We start from the raw sequence: 22,835 nt of genomic DNA on the forward strand, positions 1-22,835 counted from the left end.
AAACCCTAGAACTCACATGCCATGAAGGGGCAGTGCTGTCCGTCGCAAAGTTCACACAAAACTTTTTTTCCATAACAAAGTTGTGTGGCCAAGCAGAATAAACATCACCGATGATCACATCTCAACCTCTTTTGAAAAACTAGAATCTTACAACTGTGCGCTGATACACGCAGTTTATTAAAAACAACCACAACTTTTCCACACAAGATTAAGTGAAATGCAATACATAATAAAATAAATGTGTTACGCTGTAAAACCTTCGTGAAGCCTTAAACACTAATAAGCACAGCACCAGGAAAAATCAATTGAAATCTGCAAACAATTATTGTAAATATTTGGACATATATTCTCATTAGGCTACACAAACAGTGATCGTGACATATAAAGTTGGTGCATGATCAGTACGACGAATGAGAGAAGAATAAAGCTCCGACCGAGGAAACCTTTCATCACATTGTTTCCTAAAAAAAAAAATAAAATGACACAGCATAAACAGACTTAGAAACGCCAACTGTGGCGAGCCAGAGGAAATCCTTAAAACAATTTGGCACATCCAGTCCACTTATAAACAAAACACTCATTGTTTGTTGTTGTTGAGTTTTCCTGCAGATTAATGTAATCCGGTGTGCACATGTGCATGGGTGGGAGTAAACGCCTTGGGAGTGTGTTTGTGTGTGTGGGCTTTCCAAATGTGGACGTAGACTTGTAACATAACGTTGTTGGGAAGCTGCCAGAGGAACAGTGAATGAGGAGCCCGGAGGTGCTACATACTTCGCTGCAGGCTCTCTGCCTACACACCGGGCTGTATCTGACTGAAACAGGCATGCCGTCCTCTTGTCTCCTGATCCAGCTGCTCTTTGAGAGTCAGCACCTTTTGTAAACAAAAAAAAAAGAAAAAAGAAAAAGGGGCAGTTAGGTAGAGAAACACAAAAACATCGACATAAACCCGTGACACGAGAAGAAAAAGAAGAAGAAGACAACCTCCCCAACAGATTGTCGACACTTAGAAGTGAAATACCTGTTCCTCCAGGCATTTGACCCTCTGGCGATGAGCTTTCTCCCTGGTCTCCAAGGCCCGCTCTACTTGGAGCTGACTGCCTCTCAGACGATCCGTCTCCAAATCCAGCTCCTGGTGATGGCGGGCTGTGACCTCCAGGAGGCGCTGTGCATGAGCGTGCTCCAGCTGAGAGATTTGGGCCTGAGGACAGTTGAAAATAGAGTTTGAGAAAGTTTTTTTTTTTTTTTTTATTGCAGCTATAATCAGTGATTGAACAGATGGAGGGCACAGAGGTTCTCTGAGCCTGGGGTTACCAGGGTCATGACCCTGACCCCGCAGGTTCGAACCGGGGCAAGTTGGCCAACTCGAAACCACGTGTCAGTGGAAGGCAGGTTTTTTGGATAGGTGTAAACTTAACGTAGATTGTAACAGTAGCAGTTTCCCTTTGAGGGATATCTGGCTTTTTATGCAGCTACTGACAAGAATCTTCAAAGGAGTCAGATTCACACAAACACATTTTAATATTCTTAAAATATACGTGAGCTCCAGTAAGAATTTTGTTTGTTGCTTAGTCAGATGATGAAATTGAAAGACATGTAAATGTAAAAATATGTAAATACTAGATAAAAAATATGCCTTTATGGAAATGTCACCTGTCAATCATGGGTTGTCTAATGTGACGGTGCAGTAACTCTCAGTTTCCTATCTGCTAAATGTCAAAAATATCTTGTGGTTTGACACCGACGCTCTCAGGATATTGCTTGACTGGCATGGTTTTGGCAAAGAGTTCTGTATTAGTTATCAATATTTAAGTATTTCATTAGTGATAGCAAGCACAAATTGTTCATATACCGTGCATGTTACATCTGCCATGATCCCACGACCTCTCACCTGCAGAGTCTGCACCTCCTCCAGCTTTTCATCCAGCTCCTGCTCCAGGCTGCGGACCGTCTGCCCCAGCCGCTCACTCTCTCCGACTGCTGACGCCGCCTCCTCCTCCCTCCTCAGCCTCTCCATCTCCACCTGAGAACAGCACAAGGGGGGGGTGACATAACTTCACCACAATTGCTCTGCACTCGTGTGCTTCCCTGTAATGCGTGTAGCAGAAGGCGAGCGCAGACTCTCCTCGGTTCTCACAGTCCGCCTACATGTTTCCATCACTTTAGGATCACTTTGTACAATGAGCGTCAAAGATGTATGTGAAGAAAATTGAAGAAAATAATATTACTAAACTACAGCATAATAAAACAATAAAGTATTCAAATAATCTCCCCTGGATTCATGTAACTGCCCATTTCTGTGTCTTTATGCTTCGGCAGCTGCATGTGTTCACTGGGTCCAGAATGTGGCAGCAAGGCTTCTGACCAACACTAAACGCATTACTTCAGTCCTGGCCTCTTTACGCACAACGGCTTCCAGCAGTTGTAGAATTGACTTTAAGATGACTTTAATTGCATTTAAAGCCATTTGTGGTTTGGCTCCCTCGTATATTTCAGATCTTTTACCTCATATTCAGCAGCAGGACTCTGACTGACTGACCAAAAGTCTAATGTATGTCTAATGTATTGGGGTCCACATTAAAAAAAAGGGGGGGATAATGCCTTTACGAAACAGCTTTTGACCCTGTGGCTGAGTCCGTGCTTCATTTGAAACTTTTGCTTGAAGATATTGGAAAATCTCAGGTGGGTCAAATGATAGCAACTATAATGTTGCATTGTGGGGACTGTAGGACCCACAGTTTTTTGGGGCTTGATCTATTTTTTAGGGACAAGAAGTGTCGGAATATCTTGAGCTCCAAGTCCTCCAACTTTATGGAGGTGTGATACTAAATTGTTGCAGTTATCTTTCGATGAATATCTTGTAAAGTGCACACATGCACAGAAAAAGTTTATTTTTTAAGATAAGTCAGTGTCACTAATACCTAAGAACATTAATATTCCAATATGACTGACTGCAAGGAGATCATTTTGAGCCATTCAGAGAGGAGAGCTCACCTTCTCCAGTGTCCTTCTGAGTGCTGACTTGTCTTTACCGAGGCGTGTCAGCACTCTCTCCATCTCTGCTCTCTCACTTTGGAGTTTCTGCAGGCAGCTCTGGAGCTCTGTGACCTTGTCCTGGAGTTCCTCCTTCTCTCTCTGCAGCTGCTGGGAGCTGCCCTGGGCCTGCACTTCAGCCTTCTGCCGCTGTTTCAGGCTCTGGGACATTGGTTGATCATCCATACATCAAAATAGTGAGCCTCAGTTTTTACACCTTCACTTGCACCTTTACCTTGATGACACTCACCTCCCCCAGCGTCCTGTTGTGTTTCTCCAGCTCAGAATATTTTAGCTCCGAGTCCTCCCGGGCTCTTTCAAGGTTTTGAATCCGCTCTGTTAGTGTGTGGTTCAGCCGTTTACTCTCTGAGAGGGTGTCTCGTGTTTTATCCAGACGTTCCTATGGGCACACACATGTTGAAATACACGACACAGTGAGCCACACAGTTTCATCAAAACATCATTTTTGCACTTACGCTGACCTTCCACTTCTCACCTTCCGCTCTATTCTCCCTTTTACAGTTCTTGACATACTGTTGAAAGCTGCAGGAAAGACTCTGGATTTTCCTCTCGCTTTTTACTGCAGCGAGCCAACAGCTTTTGAGCAAATCAGGAGATTTACAATAAGCATGTCATGTTTTTGTTTGTTCAGTATCTTTAAAGTCCAGTTCCAAACTAAGACCGGAAAGCTCTCCTGAGAAGCTCTTGGAAGAATTAATGAGCTTGCCTGAGCATTTTATTGCTCGGTCTTTGAGGTCCTTCAGGAAAACCACAGCAGCAAATGTAAATAAAAATGCTCAGTCTGGAGCTGAGAAGGTTACATAGCCCCACTGTAAATCAAAGCATGGCAATGGAAGCACGGCTATTCGTCTTATTTTGAAGTTTCATCAAACATTTTTTATTTTATTTTTTTCAAATATCCACAATCACATTGAGAGAGGAGAAAGGCTTAAAAATGTAAAATACACAGTGCAGATGATTTATTTTATGTAACAGAAATGGAGAAATGTCTGTCCTCAAATGGATGTCTGCCCAAAAACCTGTTCCTGTATGTTCCACTTACAGCATTTTACTTTGTTCAGCAGTGAGTGTAATCAGGTGATGGATGTACCTGCAGCAGCCGTCGGTCCTGCTCGCTGGCAGTCAGAGCCCTCTGCAGCTGTGTTATCTGCTCCTGCAGGGCTCCACTGCTGGTCCTGTTGTCACTGAGAGAGTTTGACAGTTTGTGGATCTGCTCTCTCAGCTGACTCTCGTGCTGCTCAGCTCGAGCCAGAGACGCGGTCAGCCTCTCCTCACCGACCGTCAGAGCTGCGCACCGGTCCTCGCTCTCACCCAGCTTCCTCCTCACGTCTGTCAGTCTCTCCTGCAGCGCCCCCACCTCTGCATCCAGCTCAGCCGCCCTGAGCTGGGCCCGCTGTAGCTCGCCCTCAAGGGTGCGCTGAGACAGCTCCAGGCGGTTAACTCTATTCTCTGCGGCCTCCAGAGACTCCTTCAGCTTCCGTTGCTCTGCATTCGCACGAGATTCTAAGCCCCGCAAGAGCTCCAACTTGTCCTGTAGAGGAATTGATTGGGATTTTATCAGTTTCCATTTCAAGATGGCGTTTGCTATTTTAGTCAAGACTTATTTTTACATACTTGCAGTGCCCTGGACTCAACCTCGGCAGCTTGCAGACAACTCCTGAGTTGAGTTACCTCCTCCTCAAAACTTCTCTTCTCCCGCTCCGTGCGACATGCTACTTCCTCCTGCAAGGACAGGGATGTATGCGCCTTGTGCAACTTTTCTGCCATCTCTCTTTTTCCTGTAAAAACATGTTCAATATGCAATGTGTCCTGACAGAGTTAATAAGTGATATTTACTGTTTCTCTAGAGGATCCACTGGTTTTCTTACCCTGGTCTGATTGCTTCAAGGACTTCTGCAGTTGTAGCAGCTGAGTGGACGACTCATCCTTGCTGCCTTTGAGCTCTGTCACCTGCTGACCTAGACTGACCACCTGAGCCTTGGCTTCATCCTGAAGAATACATGTTTATGAAATTAATAAAGTGCCAAAAAGTCTGCTAAAACATAAACACTAAACATTTAACAAGCGAATTTTCAGATTGTTGAACTGACTGAGCTGGTTTTCCCTGAAAAGCAAAACTTTATGTCAACAATCCCATTCACTCAGAGTGTGTGGTTTGAGTCTATATTCACTTATACAGTTATTTAGTTCAAATGTACCCTGTCTCTTTGTGCTTCTCTGAGTTCATGCTGGAATTCCTGCAGGGCTGTTTGCACCGTGTCTATGTCCAGCTCCACATCTTCACCACGAGACAACACCAATGCTTCTGTCACATTCTCTCCCCCTAAAAGAAAAAGAGAGACCACACTCATTAATGCATTTGCTTACAGTAAAAAAAAATGGCTTCACGACACCTTATTTCAAAAATGTATAAGCATACCTCTGACTTGCAGATGGGCTCTCCAAGGAGAGGGAGATTGTCTACGTGACGCAGGTTTGCTTGAAAGCCTCGCACGGCCGATGCCAACAGTGCGACGCAGAGCTGAATACAACCCCGCCAGCTTCAGCTCCAGGTCTTTGCGTTTGGCGTCACCCGAGCCCAGCTGCTCCTCCAGGTCCCGAACCTTACTTTCAGCGAGACCCACCTGAACGGAGAGTTCCTTAACCTGGACCTTGGCGTCCTCTAGTGCTTCCTCCAGCTGGGCAGAGCTTTCTCTGTGCCACTGGTCACTCTGCTGATGATAACCCTCTCTTTCCTGCAGCAGCTCCCGGCTCTGCTGCTCCACTGTCTCAATTTCCACCAAACAACGCTGCAGACCTGCGACCTGCACAAGCACAAGCACGCAGAGCTGTCACAAGGCAAACCTGATTTTCTCTACAAGTCATGTCTACATTTATCAGAAACTGTGGATTATACCATAAATATGATGTCGTAACAGAGGTGCTTTGAGAAGGTTTATAATCTTTTACAAATTGATGACACAAATGGACACAGTTGTCAGATCAAACCTTGAATTTTTTTCTACATTAAACCTTTTAATTTCTTTTGTAGTTTTTTTATAAATGTAAAAATATAATTCACTTGCTTTAATTCTTTTGTGTGTGGTTTCCATCAAGTCAAAATGATGTTACGGTTGCACGAATATGGACGGGTGGCTGAACATACTGTAGTTCTAACTACATGACTGATTAACAGCTCTGTAATGTAAGAAACATACCATGAGTGTTATCTTATGTCCGACACATAACAGCGTAAATAATAAGGAAAGTGGTTTCTGTAATGAGTCAATGTGCTTTGAGATGATAAGCTCGTCGAGTTCACTGAAATATTTTCTAAACTGTATCACAAGGAAGAGATAAGGAGATAAGTTTAGAGATACAATAATTATGACTGAGGCATAAAATTAAAACAACAATATACATCGGAATTTTGATCGTCTTTATCTCTTTACGGCGGAGCTTCTCAGCCTCAGGGCTCGGCGCTTGATATGTAGACAAGGTCACAGGACACGTCAAAGTCTGGTGCATTGAGATTTGTTGGATTTAGTTTAAAAATGGAGGCATTAAACGGGCTTCAAATATATCATAATAATGTGCATTTAGAGCTGCTCTCTCTGTGCTCTCGGAGACAGAAAAGGAAAATATTCCATTCATTCACTTGACAACTCAAAGACACTCTAACTGACTGGGGTCATGAGAATTTGGGGACCCCTAAAAATGGGGTTACGGACAGAAGAGGTTAAAAACCCTTCTTTATACAATACCAAACATTTTGCTGCACTGTTTATCAAAAGACACATTTTTACTGTTTTCATGTCTGAATGTTCTGAGAATTAAACAAAGTTAGTGAGTTTCTTTAATTTACTGTTGTTCACTTATATTCACAAAACATTTCAAAGTAAAACGTAGATTTCCCATCACTGTTACAGGAGAATATAATAATTATGTTCATGTGCTCTGTCTCTGCATGAGTATGGCAGGTATTCTTCATGCATGTATGCAAAGGTAGAGTAGTTGCTCTGGCATGTTGTTCACAGACTAATTGCCGGTAGCCTTCTACCTCATTGAGCGCTGCGTCTCTGCCAGCCTCACACTCCAGCACTCTCTGTTTGAGGGTAAAAGCCTCGCGACGCGCCTCCTCCTCCTTCTGTTCCTCCTGACATACCCGAGCCTGCAGCTCTCGCAGCTCCTGTTTCTGCCGGCCGTTCTCGCCTTCCAGGATCTTTACCTGCTCGTGTTAACGGGGCACAAAACTGTTTTTAAAGTAATCCTTCATTTTAAATAAAATCAGATGGAAAGCAGTGACCTCAATAATCCTTCACCTGTCTGCGCAGCTCCTGCAGCTCTCTGCGCGCCTGCAGGCGAGACTTCTCCAGCTCTCTCATACTGCTCCGTAAAGCGGTTGCCTCTTGGTCAACGGCGCTCCTACGTTCCTCTAAGACGGCCACTTTCTGCTCCCTCTCCTCCACAGCTCGTCTCAAGCTAGTCAAGAAATGTTTACGATTAACGAGAAAGAAAATATTCACGGGAAATCTGCAGTTCTGTGGGACAGCAATTCACCTGCTGTTGTCACTCTCCGCTCTCTTGATGAAAGCTCTCAGCTCCTGGTTAGAGGCTTGGATTGCCTCTTTCTCTCTGGTCTCATCGCCCAAGAGCCTCCTCAGGTCCAGGGCTTCTTTTCGTTGCTTGTCCCGCTCCTGTGCACACTCCTGAAGCTCTCTGTGAGCCTCGATCAGCTCCTTTCGACCTTTAACAAGTCCATCTTCAGCTTGCTGCAGCTGCCAGCGAAGGCCTTCTAACTTCATGTGTAGATTAGGGAGAATGAAAGGCATTATTATAATAATGATAATTATTATTATTATTACCTTATTGATGAGAATAACAGATAACGCCCATATAGAAATACTATAGTTTCTTTCTTGTTGTTCCTGGTTTCTTGATTGGTTGCCAACTTAATCCTGAATTTATTTGATGAAACAGTTTTTAGGGACTTACTGCTTTTAAAAACCTCTCTGTTTTCAATATAAATCCAATAAAAACATCCAACGCAAACAAAACTTCTATCAAGCTGTTACGTACAATACATCAAAAAGCTCAAACACATGTGTATAATAATCAGGACTGAATAGGAAAAATCCTTTGCAGCATACTGCAAAACTGATTTTGGATCAGATACTGCATTAGAGCTTCTTTTGTTTGAAAGCTAATCCTCAGCATCTCCTATTCTAAGTGCTATATGCACAGTCTCAAGATACTATATGACCTATATTCTGCTTTACGGCAACATGTGTGCAGCGAGAGAAACAGGGAGGACAGAGCTTATCTGGGCATGGATAAGAGCCAGTTGGGCCCGTAGCCAGGTGCTGTCTCTTCCCATCTCCTCACTGTGGCTCACAGTGTAAAGAATCTACAGAGAGCGAACATGATAAACAGCACCCCCACCCCCCCTCGAGGTGGGGAGGAAAGAGGCGGAGACGGGGTGGAGGAGGGAGGATGAGGACTAGGATGAGGAGAAAGGAGGAGTGTTATGTTCAGAGGCCACACAGGATGGTTCTTTCTCATAAACTCCAATGTGAGAAAAAACAAGCCAGTGCTGATCCGGCCAATTATACTTTATTTTATCAGATTTTTTTGGGTGGGGAGCGAGGGAGAAGGGCCGAGAATATGAGGGCAGCAGTGTTGTGTTATATGGATGGGAGAGGGGGACCTGCAGTCCCAGTGGAGCCAGCCTCTCGCTGCTGCAAGGGAGAAAATAAACACTCCCCCACTGGCTTATTTACACAAGGGGTTAACTCAAACTTTGATTTCATATTATGGTACCAGGGACCGTATCCTCCCCCTCTGCTTCTCCCTTTCTTCCCCTTGATTTCTTCCCTCTTTCTTGCTCTCTCTAACTCTGTCACACACTCGCACTCTTGCTCTGTCACTATCTGACATGAGAATCCTAAGATAGGATTAGTGAAAATAATCAGAGTAGGAAATGAGCAGGGGGGTGGCAGCCAAATATGACAGTGTCGCTGAAGCCTGGCTTGATATACGGTACTAGGGAGGGCTGTCCAAAAACCTAAAAACTCTTCTGCTCTGGCTCCGCACAGCCTCATCCACTATACTTTGACAAGACTAAGGAGACAGAGTGAAGACAGGATGATCCTCATTTTTTTTTTTTTTTTGCTTTTTTTTTATTGAAACCAAAAAGTTCCACACAGATAAACAATCCACTTTTCCTGGAAAACCAGGCTTTTAAATCAAGGCATGGTGAGGCCCTTACAACTCCGCAGTTACATCTTAATGAGGTGACTGTGAGCTTGTTAATTCACTAAAACGCCTGGCGACCCTGTGCCTGGAATCCCGACCTCAGGCAACCCCAAGAGTTGAGATTTATGGCTCTCATTTGGCTCAGAGAGGTATGTCACTGGGCCAAAGTTATAGCCTAATTGCACTTTTATGTTTATATTAAGGTCAGCTGAACTAAATCTTTCTCGAGTGGACTTGACAAGAAAAAGACAGAGAAAGCGAGAGTTGAGCAAGAGTCTCAAGAGTGGATGCCACCTCTCCTTGTAGGATTCGGCCCTGCAGACTGCACCTGATGGTCCCCTGATGCTAATAAAGCTCTGTGGCACCGGCAAGAGCAACAGAGGCCTCAGGTAATCCAAACAAGCCTGTACTTTCCTATCCATGTCAGTGATCCTACTGTAAAAAAAGAAATCTGCTCATCTCATCTTGTGACATTCTTTATGATTCTCTGCCCAAATCGAGATCCTAACATTCACTAAAGATCGATCTCGCATAAGTCGTTTAAACTGGTGCCGCTGAACAGACACGCACAATGACAAGCATGTTGAATGATCTCACCTCCTGCTGTGCATGTTCTCTCTGTTGGTTCAGCTCTCTGACCTGCTCACTTAGACTCGTCTTACTGTTCTCGTTGGAGTTCAAAGACTCTTCAAACTGAGTCCGTAAGTCTCGCAGCTCAGACTGAAGGAGAGCCATCGCGTTCTGCAAACACAACAGATGCACACAAATCAACTGGCTGGAGTTATATATAAGACAAAGGACCGGAGCTAATATTACCCTGTCATGTTTTACCTTATCCTGCTCCTGTTTGCTAAGTGCCTCCCTCTGCATGCGCTCCAGCTCCATGTCTGCTGTGACCAAGTCCTGCTGCAGGGCTGTCAGCTTCTCCATGAGGGCAGCCTTCTCTGCCTCCTTCTGGGACAAAGCCTGGGTACAACAGACGACAAGCTCAGGGTCATTTAGCTCACAAGAAGAGGTTTAGTTTAACCATGGGGACTTGGACATACAGTACAGAAGCTATCATGCTTCTAACTTCCACTGAGGGACAAGGAATGGACTTCGTGTCTTGGATAAGGATACTGGCAAGACATATGGCTTTTGATGGGAAACTATGATGACAGAACTTCACATGATGGGGTTAAACACAGTTCACCATTTGAAGGATCATAAACAATCTAAAAAACCATGAAAAACCTATGACGATCACCACACACCTGCTGCTTTTCACTCTCAGCCTGCAGGAGGCTTCGGTTGAAGTCCTGCTGCAGCCTGGCCTGCTCCTCTTGCACCTGCTGCAGCTCCTGCTGGCTGTGCACACGCAGCTCCTCACATTGTCTACGCAGCTGCTCCTCAGCCTGCTCCCGCTGAACTGTCAGCTCCGCACACTGCTGCTCCTAACAACCACCAAACACAGGCGCACACACACACACACACACAAACCTGATTAATTAATGTAAAACTAAAGTATCATAAACGATTTCGTCAGAGCCAACCTACCGCTGTAAGTCGTGCTGTACCTTTTGTCTGCGTTCAGCTTCGAGCTGCTCTCTGTGAATTTGCTCTCTGTTGTTCAGGGTCAGCAGGGCATTCCTCTCCACCTGCGCCAGCTTTTCCTCCAGATTACCACGCTCTTGTACAGCTTGTGCAAACTGGTGTTGAGCATCTACACGCATGCGAGCAGCATCACCTGGACAGTAAAACGAACCCATTCCCCGATTCAAAACCTCACTGTTCGATGGAGACACTTATTACACATGGAGGATGATCCAGGATCAGCAACGTTTTATTTGGAGTTTTATTTGGAGTTTTATTTATAGAGGATACTCATCCATGTCTTCATGTGGAATATGCTAGCCTAACAACACTTATCTGATCCATGTGTTTGTGTGGAGTGGTGGGACCCTGGTCAGCTGAGAAAACAGCTCCAGTGATCCTGCAGCCCAGCTGTTGCAGAGCTCACAGCTGAAATATGGATCTCTAGTGGGCTGTTGGAAAGGCTTCATGGCCAGGGGGCTTGGCATGGAGGACAGTGGGGTCTCTGAGGAAAGGGACTACTCACGCGTCAAGGCCTCGTTAGCCAGGAGCAAGCTGCGCCTCTCCCCCTCCGTCCTGGTGTATTCAGTCTCCAGAGACGCGGCGAGCTCCTGGCTCTCAAACAGAGCCGTCTCCAGGGACTCCTTCTCCGCTCTGGAACACAGCGGTGAAAAAAAGACCTTTGAACCACTAGGTGTAGAAGGTCATAAAATCCAATGATCCATCATGAGCATAGTTTCCAAATAAAACCATGTTACTTTAAAGACTCCTGTTACATGAGACTGGCTGTGCTTTAGAAGGTAAAATTTGCTTAAAAAGTCAAAGTGACCTTAAATACACATTGAAAGTTGGTGTGACTTAAACAAACACACACTGGCTTGTTTATGACGCTTTCGAGGACACTGGACTGACTTACATTCATTCCATACACTCTTAACCTAACCCTAACCATAACTGATGCATGCCTGAACCCAACCCTGACCAGTGAAGTCAGAAACTATTTTACTGTAGCGTGGGCTGATTGCAACTGCAGAAAACAAACTGGGGAAACTGGTTTTAAATATGAAATTGGGTCCCGGAGATTTGAGAGGTCAGACCGCACAAACAAATACACACACACACACACACGTACACAAACACACTCAGACCTAAGTGCAACCAGCTCCTGCGTGAGACCACAGGCCTTTCGGTCAGCGGAGTTTAACTTGACATCCAGAGCCGCCTTGTCCTTGGCCAGCTCCTCCCTGTCACGGGCAGCTCTCTTTAGGGCTGTGGTCTGCGTCTCCAGCTCCTTCCTGCACGCACACAGCTCCTCTGACACAGTCTGCATCTGCTTGTTGACCTGGAGACCGACACACGCAAATAAATAAAATGCCATCGAGCAATTAATTTATTCTTTTTCCTCCTAGCAACCAGCGATAAGCACTAAATAGTGCACCGTTGTGTGAATTAAAATATAGCATACACACTTACACAACAGAACTATGAGAAATGAATCTTTGATGAGTGGGAGTGGGAGCAGCCTAAAGGAACTACATTGTGCTTGGGAATATGTATGTGTGTTGGATCGAGAATGAACCGCCCAACCTCTATATTTCATGCCGCCACATTTGGTGCACTAATATTGAACTCTCTATACTTCTCCTTTTGCTGTTATGAAGCATAAATTAAACAAACTTTACGTGATTCATGACGGTGTATACGAACTGCAGGACCATAACAAATGCATGGCCTGAAGCAAAACAAAAATGATTTGTGGGGTTATGATTGCTTTTCCAATTACCACTTAAATAATTATGACACACCACAGGACCTATATCTAGCAACATGAATAATGATTTGGGCAAATGTGCAGTTTGTGTGGAACTTCTATTCAACATTTATTAAACTCCCAGAACAGATTGATGTCTGAAGGGTCCGAGGTCAGGCTTCTCATGGGATTCCTCTTTCTATAAATTCACTGAATTCAACAGGCAGGTTACTATGAAAATCACACTTAAATGAAAACATGATAGATTTGCACGTCATTTAAATTACTGTATGTCAATGACCTCAGTAATTCAATCTTGAAAACAGCTAAAAAAAAGCTCATAGTAAAACAGGTTTCAATGTCATTTAAAGGAATATTTTTTGATATTTTGGGAAATATGTTTATTTGCTTTCATTTCCAAGAGATAAATGAGAAAATGAATACTACTTTTGTGTCTGTAAAATGATGCTAAATATGGAGCTAGAGCCTCATAGTTAGCTTAGCATAAAGACTGGGACGCCTGGCTCTATCCAAAGGTAAGTCAGCTTATCATCTATTAGCAACACAGGGAATTAGCATATATCCCAAGATGTCTATTCTTTCATGAGTTAGTCTTCTGGTTTGAATCAAACAGTGATGAAGCTCTGTTCTGAAACTGGAAAGATATACTCAAAGTGGCCTGGCATTTTCCCTGATATACTGCGTCTTTGAAGCCCGTCAGTGACACACCATCACACAGTGGTTGAGTCTATAACGGGCCTCTGCAACCTCTAAAGTTTCACTGCAACAGAATGTTTGAAAAGCAACAATCAGAGTAATTTGATTTTGGACAAACTAAAATGAACTCATACCAACTAAATATTAGCACATGTGTCTTTCAGACATCATGCGCTTAGGTAAATATCAAAGTGGATGAATTACACCAATGTTATGGAAGTGAGCAGCGCCCCAATAAGGGGATGACACATGAGCTTAGTGCAATGGAGGCCACTCCAGGGCTTGTTCTATACACGGCTGATTTATTTTTACAGATAAGCTATCTAAAAATGTTTGGATGGAATTTGTCAAATTGTTTAGGTTTGTTATATTCTCGCTGCGCTCAACACGAATGTCCCGGTTTCACATTCAGAACAGGAAATAAAACAGGAGAGGATTCTTTTCATTCTTCAGGGGATTTGAAACAAGGAGATCTGGATCTGCTGAGGGAAGAATGGAAATACTTTAGGTGTTAATTTATTGGCTCTTTCACAAAACCCCACTGGATGGATTATATGCCTATCTATTTATCTTTTCCAGTTCACATTTGTTCATGAAGATCCCTTGCTTGTTATGTCCCATGTTACTCATAAAACACAGAAAACTGCTCTCCATATCCCATTTGAAAGAAAAAAAAAAAACCCACGGCAGATGTGTCGATATCTCCAACACATTTTAATGTGACAACAAGCTCCGTGAAAACTGCTGAAAGCTATTAATAACGCTGACTCTCCCAGGTGGTGGGAGCTGGGAGGATGGAGGCTGTAGTGTGTGAATGGCTGGGGGTGCCTGACCTGGGAGTGCTGCTCCAGGGCCTGAGTGTTCTCCTTCTGCAGCAGGCTCAGCTCTGCTTCGAGCTTCTGGCAGAGAATCTGCAAGTGACTGTGGGAGCTCTCCAGGGCTTGTTTCTCAGCGAGCAGATTCATCATCTCCTGCTGCACCCGTGCCGTCTCCTCCCTGGCTGCTGCCCGCTCCGCTTCAGCTTCCCGTCTACGCTCACCAAGCTCTGCCTTCTCACCTTCTGTCTGGAATGGGAAACAAAACGTTCAGCTAACGTACCGTTCAACTTTTGCCTAAAATCAATGCTCGCCTACCGACCTGTAGCAGAACACGGTTGAGTTCCACCTTGTCTTTGGCTAAGCCTTCACTGAGGGCAGCCATTTTGGCCAGAGAATCTTTCAGGGCAGCCTCTTGATTCTGCAGTTTGGTGAGGATTAACTCCTGTGCCGCACTCTGGGACTCCATCTGTGGAGTGCATCATAAATATTAGAAGGATTTCAAACTACCCTCAGGGAGAATAATCCAGATCAGGCACACCAGACATGGTGCCCGACATAGCAGTCAAGTCTACCTTGCTGAGAGCCAGAGCGAGGCTGGCCTTATCATCCTCCAACACTTCCTTCTGCAGTGTGATGTGACTCAGATTCTCCTTCACTGTCACAAGCTCCCGTCGCAGATAAGAGTGCTTCCCTTCGAGCTCCTCCAGACTCCTGTCACTGAAACACAAAATGCATCAAATACATGATCCTCTCACTCTGTTTCTCTGTCTCACACACACACACACACACACACACACATTATTTGTATGAACAAAATCCCTTAAGAGTAATCCATCTCCACTTTGAAAGATGTAGAAATTCTGGTGCCAAAGGCCACAACACTGAGGGAGTAATTTTTTTGTTATATAGCATGCCCTGCTCCAATTCTCAGCTAATCAAATTTTTTAAGCAAAAGAACCCCCCCTAAAGAGAAGAAAAGTTTCCCTCTTGCATGAGTGCAGTAATGCAATGTAAATCATTTACATTTTCATCCAAATGTCATCTGGAGAATGACATGTGTTACTGATCTGAACTCTAAACAAACCGGAGCTTGAAAACAATCGCGAGTGACGGGATGTGCATTGTGCAACGGTCATTCTTTCGTGCTCGTGCTGTACCCTCTCTGGGCCTCTGTGCGCTGGCGTGCCAGCTGCATCTCCAGATCCTCCCTCTGCTGCCTTAAGAAGTCCTGCTGTCTCTGGAGCTCCAGCGACGAGCCCCGCAGTACCTCCAGCTCGGCGCGCTGGGAGTCCGCCTCCTGCTGCAGCCCTGACAGCAGCTTCTCCAGGCTGGCCTTCTCACTGAGAGGCATGGAGGTAGAGAGGCAGAGAGAGAGAGAGAGAGAGAGAGAGAGAGAGAGAGAGAGAGAGAGAGTATGTTGAGGGCAAGTGTTGCACAATGATCGTTAACATCAGCATTATCAACACACTTGATTTTTCTAAAACCAATATCAACATAACAAACATCTGTTCTACAATGTTATACAAGCATTGTTTTTGGAGAGGTTTCAGTACACTTAAATACGTTCTGATAATGATGATGCTTAATTAAACATAAAACCAAACTATAATATTTGCCATCATTAACGTAATCATTACAACACTTACATTTTTTTTTCCAAAAACAACACGTCGGCCTAATGGCAACTTCACAAATAACAAAACAAAGTCTAGAAAATTCGAAAGAGAATTACACAACTAAGCAAAAGTACAAAAGTCACTTTTTATCTACAGTTTTGAAGCTCTGACACAATTCAGGAAAAGGACAATAGCCACATAATCAGGATGTACCTGGAGATGAGCTCCAGTGAGCGGCAACATCTGTTGCCGTGTCTGAGGCTTTCCTCTAAGGCCTTTTTAGCCTCCTGATTTTCCCTCCCTGCTTCCTGGATCTTCTGCTCCAGCTCTCTCCTCTCGGTGTCCCTCTCCTGCAGGTGAATACGCAGCGTGTCCACTTGCTCCAGAGCGGCATCCAGACATGCGCGCAAATCCTGCGGTTTGTATGTGAGATAGGTCGATAGGTTACGACACCTGAATGATGTATCATTGCATCGTTTTGAGAAAGCAAAGAGTGGGGGAAGACGTTTGTCGTACTTGTGTTTGTTTCTGGTGCTTGGAGAGAGCGCTCTGCACAGCCGTCAGAGTCGTGTTTCTCAGAGGAGACCGACCGCGGAGAGGTGAGGACACACTTTCAGACCCGCTACTATCACCTTCTCCGCCAACCAACTAGACATTAGTTAGAGTAGGAAAAGAAGAGGAATTGATTTCTTGAATAATGACGAACTGCATATTTCATCTTAGTGCTTCGTTTTTTCGTTTCTGACCTGGTGAACATGACATACAATCTTTTGGAGGGCTTGGATCTCTGCGTGGAGGACCTCCATCTCCGCTTTATCCTCTGTTCTCCTCGTCTCCTGGGCAGGAAACCATTGAGGTCAGATAAGCAGCACACATAGAGCAAGCCTGACATTCCCCAGACTGCAGCCCTCTAGACAAGGAAGTCATGGAGTTTATCAAACCTAAAGTCCAGACTACAGCCAGTTTAGCCCCCTTAACCACCCGTCTATCTGCCACCTCCCACTTCTGATTCCTGGGGTCCCACCATCCTGTCCAGACTGATCTGCATGGTCTTGAGGCTGGCATCCTTCTCACTGTTCTGGCTCCGGAGGTGCTTCACCGTGTCGGACAGCTCCAGGATTCTAGTTACGCCAACATGTAAAGTGAATGTACAGGGATCAAAATCACACACACACACACACACACACACACAGACAACATGCGCTCCTCCTCTGAAAAACCATCAACACTATCACGTTCTCTGCATGGGAGATTAACAATGACTTGTGATAAGATCAAAGGCATCTTAGATCCAGAATACAAAGGCACTGACATTCAGGAGACACACGGGAGATGGGACAGAAAAACTTGAATCTTCTTTATCAGAGCAGCAGTCACTGGAAGTAGCTTTGATGTGCCGGATTTTAATCATCAAAGCCTCCAGTATGTGAAGTTTTGAGGTTTCATCTGGGGGGGGATTAAATTTGGCTTTTCATTCAGTCATAGGAAGAATTGATCAAATGGTTGCACTATACGTGACCTGGAGCTCAGAATTTTTTATTTAAGTTTGATTTATTTAAGCCTTTTTCTTTCCAACTGTTCGGTCCAGTCTAGAGGCTGCAGAAAAATATGGATGAAGGGTTTATTCTATGTTTCATATTAGATGCATAGTTATATGGCAACATTGGATTTACAAGATTTTGTGTATCAGTGGGACAAAGGTTCTTGATTTCTCAGGCGTTAGAAAGAATGAGACAGTTATTTATCTACAAATAGTTCCTGACTTGATTTTCAGCTAAGTGGAGGCAACGTGGGAACAGTTAGATATAATTTAGGTGAAAATGATCTTAACAGAACATTAAGTTGACGTTGGGTCTTAATGTGATGGGCAAAGTTACTGAAGATGTATTGAAATGTATTGACTTTTGTGAAATAAGTTGAGGCTTTTCCTTGTCGCTCATAGTCACTGAGACACAATATCTTCTGGTCTCTAGACCGATTACAGCTGAAGGCGTTCATAACAGCTGCCGTTCTCAGAAAAAAATGAAGCCAGCCTTATTACAGCCAGGCCCCCGATGGACGGACAGATGTGGAGATGGCTTCACCTGGTGTTGAGTTCAACTTTCTCTGCATCCCAGCGACCCTGAAGCTGCATCGCCTCTTTCAGCTTGTCCTTCAGCTGCCTCTCCAGCGCTGACATCTCCGCACCACTAGAGGTGCTCTCCTGCGTCACTCTGGCCTCTAAGTTCATGCAGGCCACATGCAGCTGCCGGCTGGCAGAGACACACTCCCCGCGCATATCAGACAGAGTCCTGTTGAAAAGATTCATGTGCATCACGGTTTACAGAATGAGTCATAACCTACGACAGCTCCGACAGAGAAAGGGAACATGACATGCTATTTGCAGTCTTACAGTTGTGAGCCATTAGCCTAATTAAAAAACAGTCTGTTTGTATTTGAAAAGGATGAACGTCTGTTGCGATTACGCTCTGGCATCAAGATTCACTTTGAAGTGTCGTCACTAAGTTGCACTACAGCCTTTGGCTTGATCACAGCTGTCTATGAGCCGAGCAATCAAATTATTACTATTAAAGCAAATTACTCTTCAGCGCTGCTCGCAGAGGTTCAACATGATGGAGGCCGTGTCTCATAGGGCTCAAGCTTTGTCCTGATGGATGATTTCAACAGCGAGCAGAGACACCTTAAGCCATCTGTCCCCCCAGTGAGGAATCAATGAGCAGGGGGACCGGCGACCCCGTTGACCTGTTCCACTTTGATCCTCGGCTGAGAGAAATGGACTGTGAGGTGGGGGTTCTTGTGGAATCCTGGTTTGCTGGAGGGATCCTGGCAGCGTGCCACACTCACCTGTCAGTGAAAGTCCTTAGCTGGGTGAAAGTGCTCCGCAGGGAGGAGGCCTGGCGCCACAGAGCTCTGACACGAGCCTGTTCACGACTCAACCGGGAGGCACATGTCTGCAGAGAGGAGCAGACGACAAGGGAACTGGAGACTCTAGGGTGGGTGGTAAAGGCTTGCTTACAGCAAATGATGGCACCTCTCATTTTTATTGTGATATCAAACAGATGAAATACTGGAACTCTAGGACTCTCACTGGCACACATACAAATAATTGGATTTCCCTGAATCAACAGATGTAGCCCATTTCCAGCACGAACACCAGATTGTTTGCACAAAATTTTCCTCCCCCTCAGCAGTTGGAATGTTTTCACAGGAAACAACAACTCAAAAATCACAGCAATGAAATGAACAGGGAATGAGAATGAATTGACGAAACTGGCTATGAATGGAATTCCTACCCCATGTAAACTCAACAGGAGTTTAATTGCACAATCTCTGTGCAGAAAAGGGATAAACTTGAGCTTCCCCTGTTGCTTTTTTGACACAAGCGTTTCATTTTTGTGGTTTCTCTCACCTCTTGCTCTCTCCGCAGACGAGTATCACACAGCTCAACGTCTTTGCGGGCCTTCCACAAGCTCTCCGTTAGCCCCTGGTTGACGGTGCCTGCCTGCTCCAGTTGTTCCCGCAGCATGGAGTTTACTTGACTGAGGCTGGCACACCTGGAAATAACAAGCTGCTTATGACACTCAAAAGACCATTTGGCTCTTCTTCCCTGTCATGACGGCCTTTGCTATAAACCTACCACATCATATACAAAAATGTTGACATCATTCTCACACTCAACATGCATGCTGCTACAGTAAAACACACCACATTGCTATATTTGCTTATCTGTCTGAGGCCGAGCCAAACCCGTGTTTGCATGTATGGTATGATATTGTGTTGAAAGGGACCTGAGACGTAGAGAAAGAGGGATTCAATAATCACAATAATAAGCAAAAACCTAGCTGTAGGTTTATCTCTACATTACATTTGCATTACAAAGTTCTGTGGTGGATATAGCTTGGTAAAGCTGCAGTGAGGGATGTTTTTAGGCAGTAAAAATGATCCAATCTTGGCAAAGTTTCTGCTGTGGGCATTTCAAATAAATATCCATAACTGCATGTATCACTGGGCATTAAAATCTGGCCTTAGATGCAGCGGTAGGCCCGTACTTAATGTGAACAATCGTTAAAATGCTTTGGAGAAGAGGGCCAACAAAGCCCCACTAATTTTCTCTGACAAATTGGATCCTGAGATTATCTTCCAAAGCCAGGTTCTGCCTTCCCCCCTGATGCAGGGGCAGGGAGAAAAACAGCAGGAAAGCTCAAGGAACTGCAGGGAATATCTCTGGCCGCACATTTCTGAGAAAATATTTCAGCTTGATTTCGGCTCTTCAACGAGAAACAGAAAAAGAACGAGGATTACCGCCTGGCGGTCGTTTGCCTCTGCCAGTGAAGTTGCAGTTTACATTCACATCTGTTCAGACTCGTATAATACATGTAGTGTAAACTTTGAAAGGAATTTAATAAACGAATTCCAAACTTTTTATTATTATAAAATTATTTATGAATATAGAAGCTGCAAGTTCATTTATTAGCTAGGTAACCCGGCTACCTGCTCTGCACGGTGCCCATCCCTCACCTCCTGTGCTCCTCCTCCAGCTGAGCAGACTTATCCTGAACCGCCATGTTGTGATCCTGCTCTGTCTGCTGCTGACGCTGGGCTGAGTCCAGGTGTTGGGCCTGCAGCTGAACACACACACACACACACACACACACACACACACACACACACACACACACACACACACACACACACACACACACACACACACACCACCACTACTGGCATCCTGATAACACTTCATTATATGGTAGCAGTAGTAAGTTAGCAGTTACCTAATATTTATAAAGCAACATAATTACAGTGGAAACCTGCTAAGCCAAACTCTCTTTGGCAGCCACAAAGCCAAGAATAATATTTGGAAGAATTAAGTATATTCAAATAAAAGCGCAAAATCTTCAAGTCACCACATGAAGAGTCCGTGTCCTACGTTTCAGTTCTGCACGATTCCTTTACTGGTTGTTAAAATCATGCTTGCACAAACACGTGGATTCAAACTAATGAGCATAAAGTTGTCACAGGGAGACATGATGTTTCACAGTTCTGTCTGAATGAATTCTAATGCGTTAAAAAAAACTAAACAAACAAAAACGAAAACATTAGCTTTTTATGGAACAAACATGAATTGGATTTTTTTAAGTAATTTTGCGACATGCTGACATTATGGTAATGCTGTAATAACAAAAATTATTGGACTACACTTTTTATTTGAAGAACCTAACACTGTAAAAATGGAAAACTGCTTAATGAGTCTTTAATTATTCGTTAATCGTTCCAAATGTTGTGGTTCGGTGTAAGGAGCAGACTCGCCTCTAGAGGACCCTAGAGGTCTTGAGGATTTAAATCTAAGCAGTCCTGATGCTACAGTCCACACCTACCAACAATCTCATCTTCTCAGACTCTGAAGTCTTCTCCAGCACTTGTTCCTCTAGTTCCCCACACCTCTTCTTGTACTGAAGAACCTGGTACAAAACAAACAGAAAGTGCACAGTTGAGCCAAAGGAACTTTTACCTTCATCACTCTGAAGTGTGAAGTCTTGTTAGTCACCTTGGTCTGCAGCTTCTGAACAAGTTGGGCTTGTCTCTGCTGGGCCTCCTGGTAGACCTGCAGTTTTTGTCTATAAGCTCTTTCCTTGTTCTGCAGTTGCAGGGCCGTCGGTGACACACTCTCCTGGTCCGAGTCCACCGCCGACTGCAGCATCAGTATCTGATCGAGCTGGATGGAGCAGGGACAAATGAACTTCAGCAAACTGGACAACATGACACGATATTCCACATTAACATGGATGGTACATATAATGCAATCTATTACAACAGCCCTGCGATAACTCCTTAGTTTACAGTCAGAATCAAAAAGAAATTAACGATCACTGCTGGGAAATTGTTTTGTTACAATTGCTCAACCCTCAGTTTGGAAAGAGGAGAAAATAAGTAATGACTAGTATAAAACCACTGTTATCCTGGACTACTACAGTGACAATAATAAATGCTGAGTAAGTGAATAGAAAGATATGAAAATGCTAATGTGGCCCCCACTGTAAGATTTATGGAAACATAAACGCAAAAATGGAAACGTGTAAAGTAGATCAATACTAACTGCGCCGAACTGTGTGTCCATCCCACCATTCACAAAGGATTTATTCCGCTCCAAATGTGCTGGACTGGGAGTACTTAACAAACTGGTAACTCTAGTCTATCTCATCTGTTTTATCTGGATGCACCAATGATGAATAGTTGGGCTAAAGGGTAAGTTAGCGTTCAGACGAGTCATTGAGCAGTTTTCAACAGTGGGTGGGTTGTGTTTGAGAAAATAAAAAAAATGAAGTTACTGCATGGGAACTTTGCTCAATGAATTCTGTGAAAGCAAGTTCATGCCAAAAAAGATCTACTCATGACTGGTATCTACTATCATCACATGATTCAATGATATCAATAATGATGAGATTTAAAATATTTGCTTTTCCCTACAGGAACAAAAACCCAATAGTGACCAGACAAATTACAGATCTACAGTTTTAATTTACCGTGAGGGTTGCACAAACAGCAGCTTAAAGGTGGGGTGAGGTGTTAATGTGATGTTCAAGTACAGCATGTTTGTATACTGGTTAATGCGTGTATGGCTGTGTGTGTATGTGTGTGTGTGTGTGTGTGTGTGTGTGTGTGTGTGCAATGTATATCTGTCAAATGCATCTAAAAACAAAGATATACAAATGTACTGGTCTTTCTCATGGTGGAATCTCATATCCTCTCCCATATCTGAAATCCAAATGTCCTGTAACCTCTCAACCTCACACAACCTAAACTCCCTCTGCACCACCCACTCTCTATCCTGGTGCCAGACACCCTGTCCTCACTAATACAAACCACATGGCCCTAGAGCACTACAACACACTGCGTGCCTCCAGCTGCCCTTGCCGACTTCTCATTTAAAAAGAGAGGAAGAGAGCCCCCTCCCCTGCAACACACTCCAAACCACCATCCAAGCCCTTCAAATCAACCCTGCGACCCACTCCCTCCCTCCTCTCTTCTGTACCTCATCTCTTCTCTGGGTGCTTAATCTCTCCAGCAGGCTCCAAG

General features: G+C 44.4%; 1 protein-coding gene across 2 annotated transcripts in view; it reads right to left on the reverse strand.

Annotated features, from left to right (window-relative positions):
• Positions 1 to 158: 158 nt before the first annotated feature.
• Positions 159 to 22,835, reverse strand: part of crocc2 (ciliary rootlet coiled-coil, rootletin family member 2) — a 31,251-nt gene continuing 8,574 nt past the window's right edge. Inside the window, exons 4-36 of one of the 2 annotated variants that reach the window (XM_056378043.1) lie at positions 21,307 to 21,474; positions 21,137 to 21,220; positions 20,277 to 20,383; positions 19,168 to 19,312; positions 18,603 to 18,709; positions 17,843 to 18,049; positions 16,783 to 16,879; positions 16,505 to 16,594; positions 16,275 to 16,406; positions 15,972 to 16,171; positions 15,300 to 15,482; positions 14,715 to 14,859; positions 14,462 to 14,608; positions 14,158 to 14,388; positions 12,006 to 12,199; positions 11,384 to 11,511; positions 10,842 to 11,011; positions 10,539 to 10,718; positions 10,117 to 10,251; positions 9,883 to 10,026; positions 7,591 to 7,829; positions 7,353 to 7,512; positions 7,196 to 7,258; positions 5,471 to 5,855; positions 5,250 to 5,374; positions 4,920 to 5,040; positions 4,666 to 4,829; positions 4,142 to 4,582; positions 3,281 to 3,430; positions 2,992 to 3,192; positions 1,889 to 2,020; positions 1,019 to 1,198; positions 159 to 871 (exon numbers count right to left, since the gene is read on the reverse strand). In XM_056378043.1, the coding sequence (XP_056234018.1) occupies positions 791 to 871; positions 1,019 to 1,198; positions 1,889 to 2,020; positions 2,992 to 3,192; positions 3,281 to 3,430; positions 4,142 to 4,582; positions 4,666 to 4,829; positions 4,920 to 5,040; positions 5,250 to 5,374; positions 5,471 to 5,855; positions 7,196 to 7,258; positions 7,353 to 7,512; positions 7,591 to 7,829; positions 9,883 to 10,026; positions 10,117 to 10,251; positions 10,539 to 10,718; positions 10,842 to 11,011; positions 11,384 to 11,511; positions 12,006 to 12,199; positions 14,158 to 14,388; positions 14,462 to 14,608; positions 14,715 to 14,859; positions 15,300 to 15,482; positions 15,972 to 16,171; positions 16,275 to 16,406; positions 16,505 to 16,594; positions 16,783 to 16,879; positions 17,843 to 18,049; positions 18,603 to 18,709; positions 19,168 to 19,312; positions 20,277 to 20,383; positions 21,137 to 21,220; positions 21,307 to 21,474 (5,436 nt within the window). In that variant the 3' untranslated portion in view covers positions 159 to 790. Of the gene's footprint in view, positions 872 to 1,018; positions 1,199 to 1,888; positions 2,021 to 2,991; positions 3,193 to 3,280; positions 3,431 to 4,141; positions 4,583 to 4,665; positions 4,830 to 4,919; positions 5,041 to 5,249; positions 5,375 to 5,470; positions 5,856 to 7,090; positions 7,259 to 7,352; positions 7,513 to 7,590; positions 7,830 to 9,882; positions 10,027 to 10,116; positions 10,252 to 10,538; positions 10,719 to 10,841; positions 11,012 to 11,383; positions 11,512 to 12,005; positions 12,200 to 14,157; positions 14,389 to 14,461; positions 14,609 to 14,714; positions 14,860 to 15,299; positions 15,483 to 15,971; positions 16,172 to 16,274; positions 16,407 to 16,504; positions 16,595 to 16,782; positions 16,880 to 17,842; positions 18,050 to 18,602; positions 18,710 to 19,167; positions 19,313 to 20,276; positions 20,384 to 21,136; positions 21,221 to 21,306; positions 21,475 to 22,835 lie in introns of both variants that reach the window. The other variant, XM_056378041.1, reaches the window with a different exon arrangement.

Source organism: Seriola aureovittata, chromosome 6 (genome assembly GCF_021018895.1).
Source record: "Seriola aureovittata isolate HTS-2021-v1 ecotype China chromosome 6, ASM2101889v1, whole genome shotgun sequence".
NCBI classification, from domain to species: Eukaryota; Metazoa; Chordata; class Actinopteri; order Carangiformes; family Carangidae; genus Seriola; species Seriola aureovittata.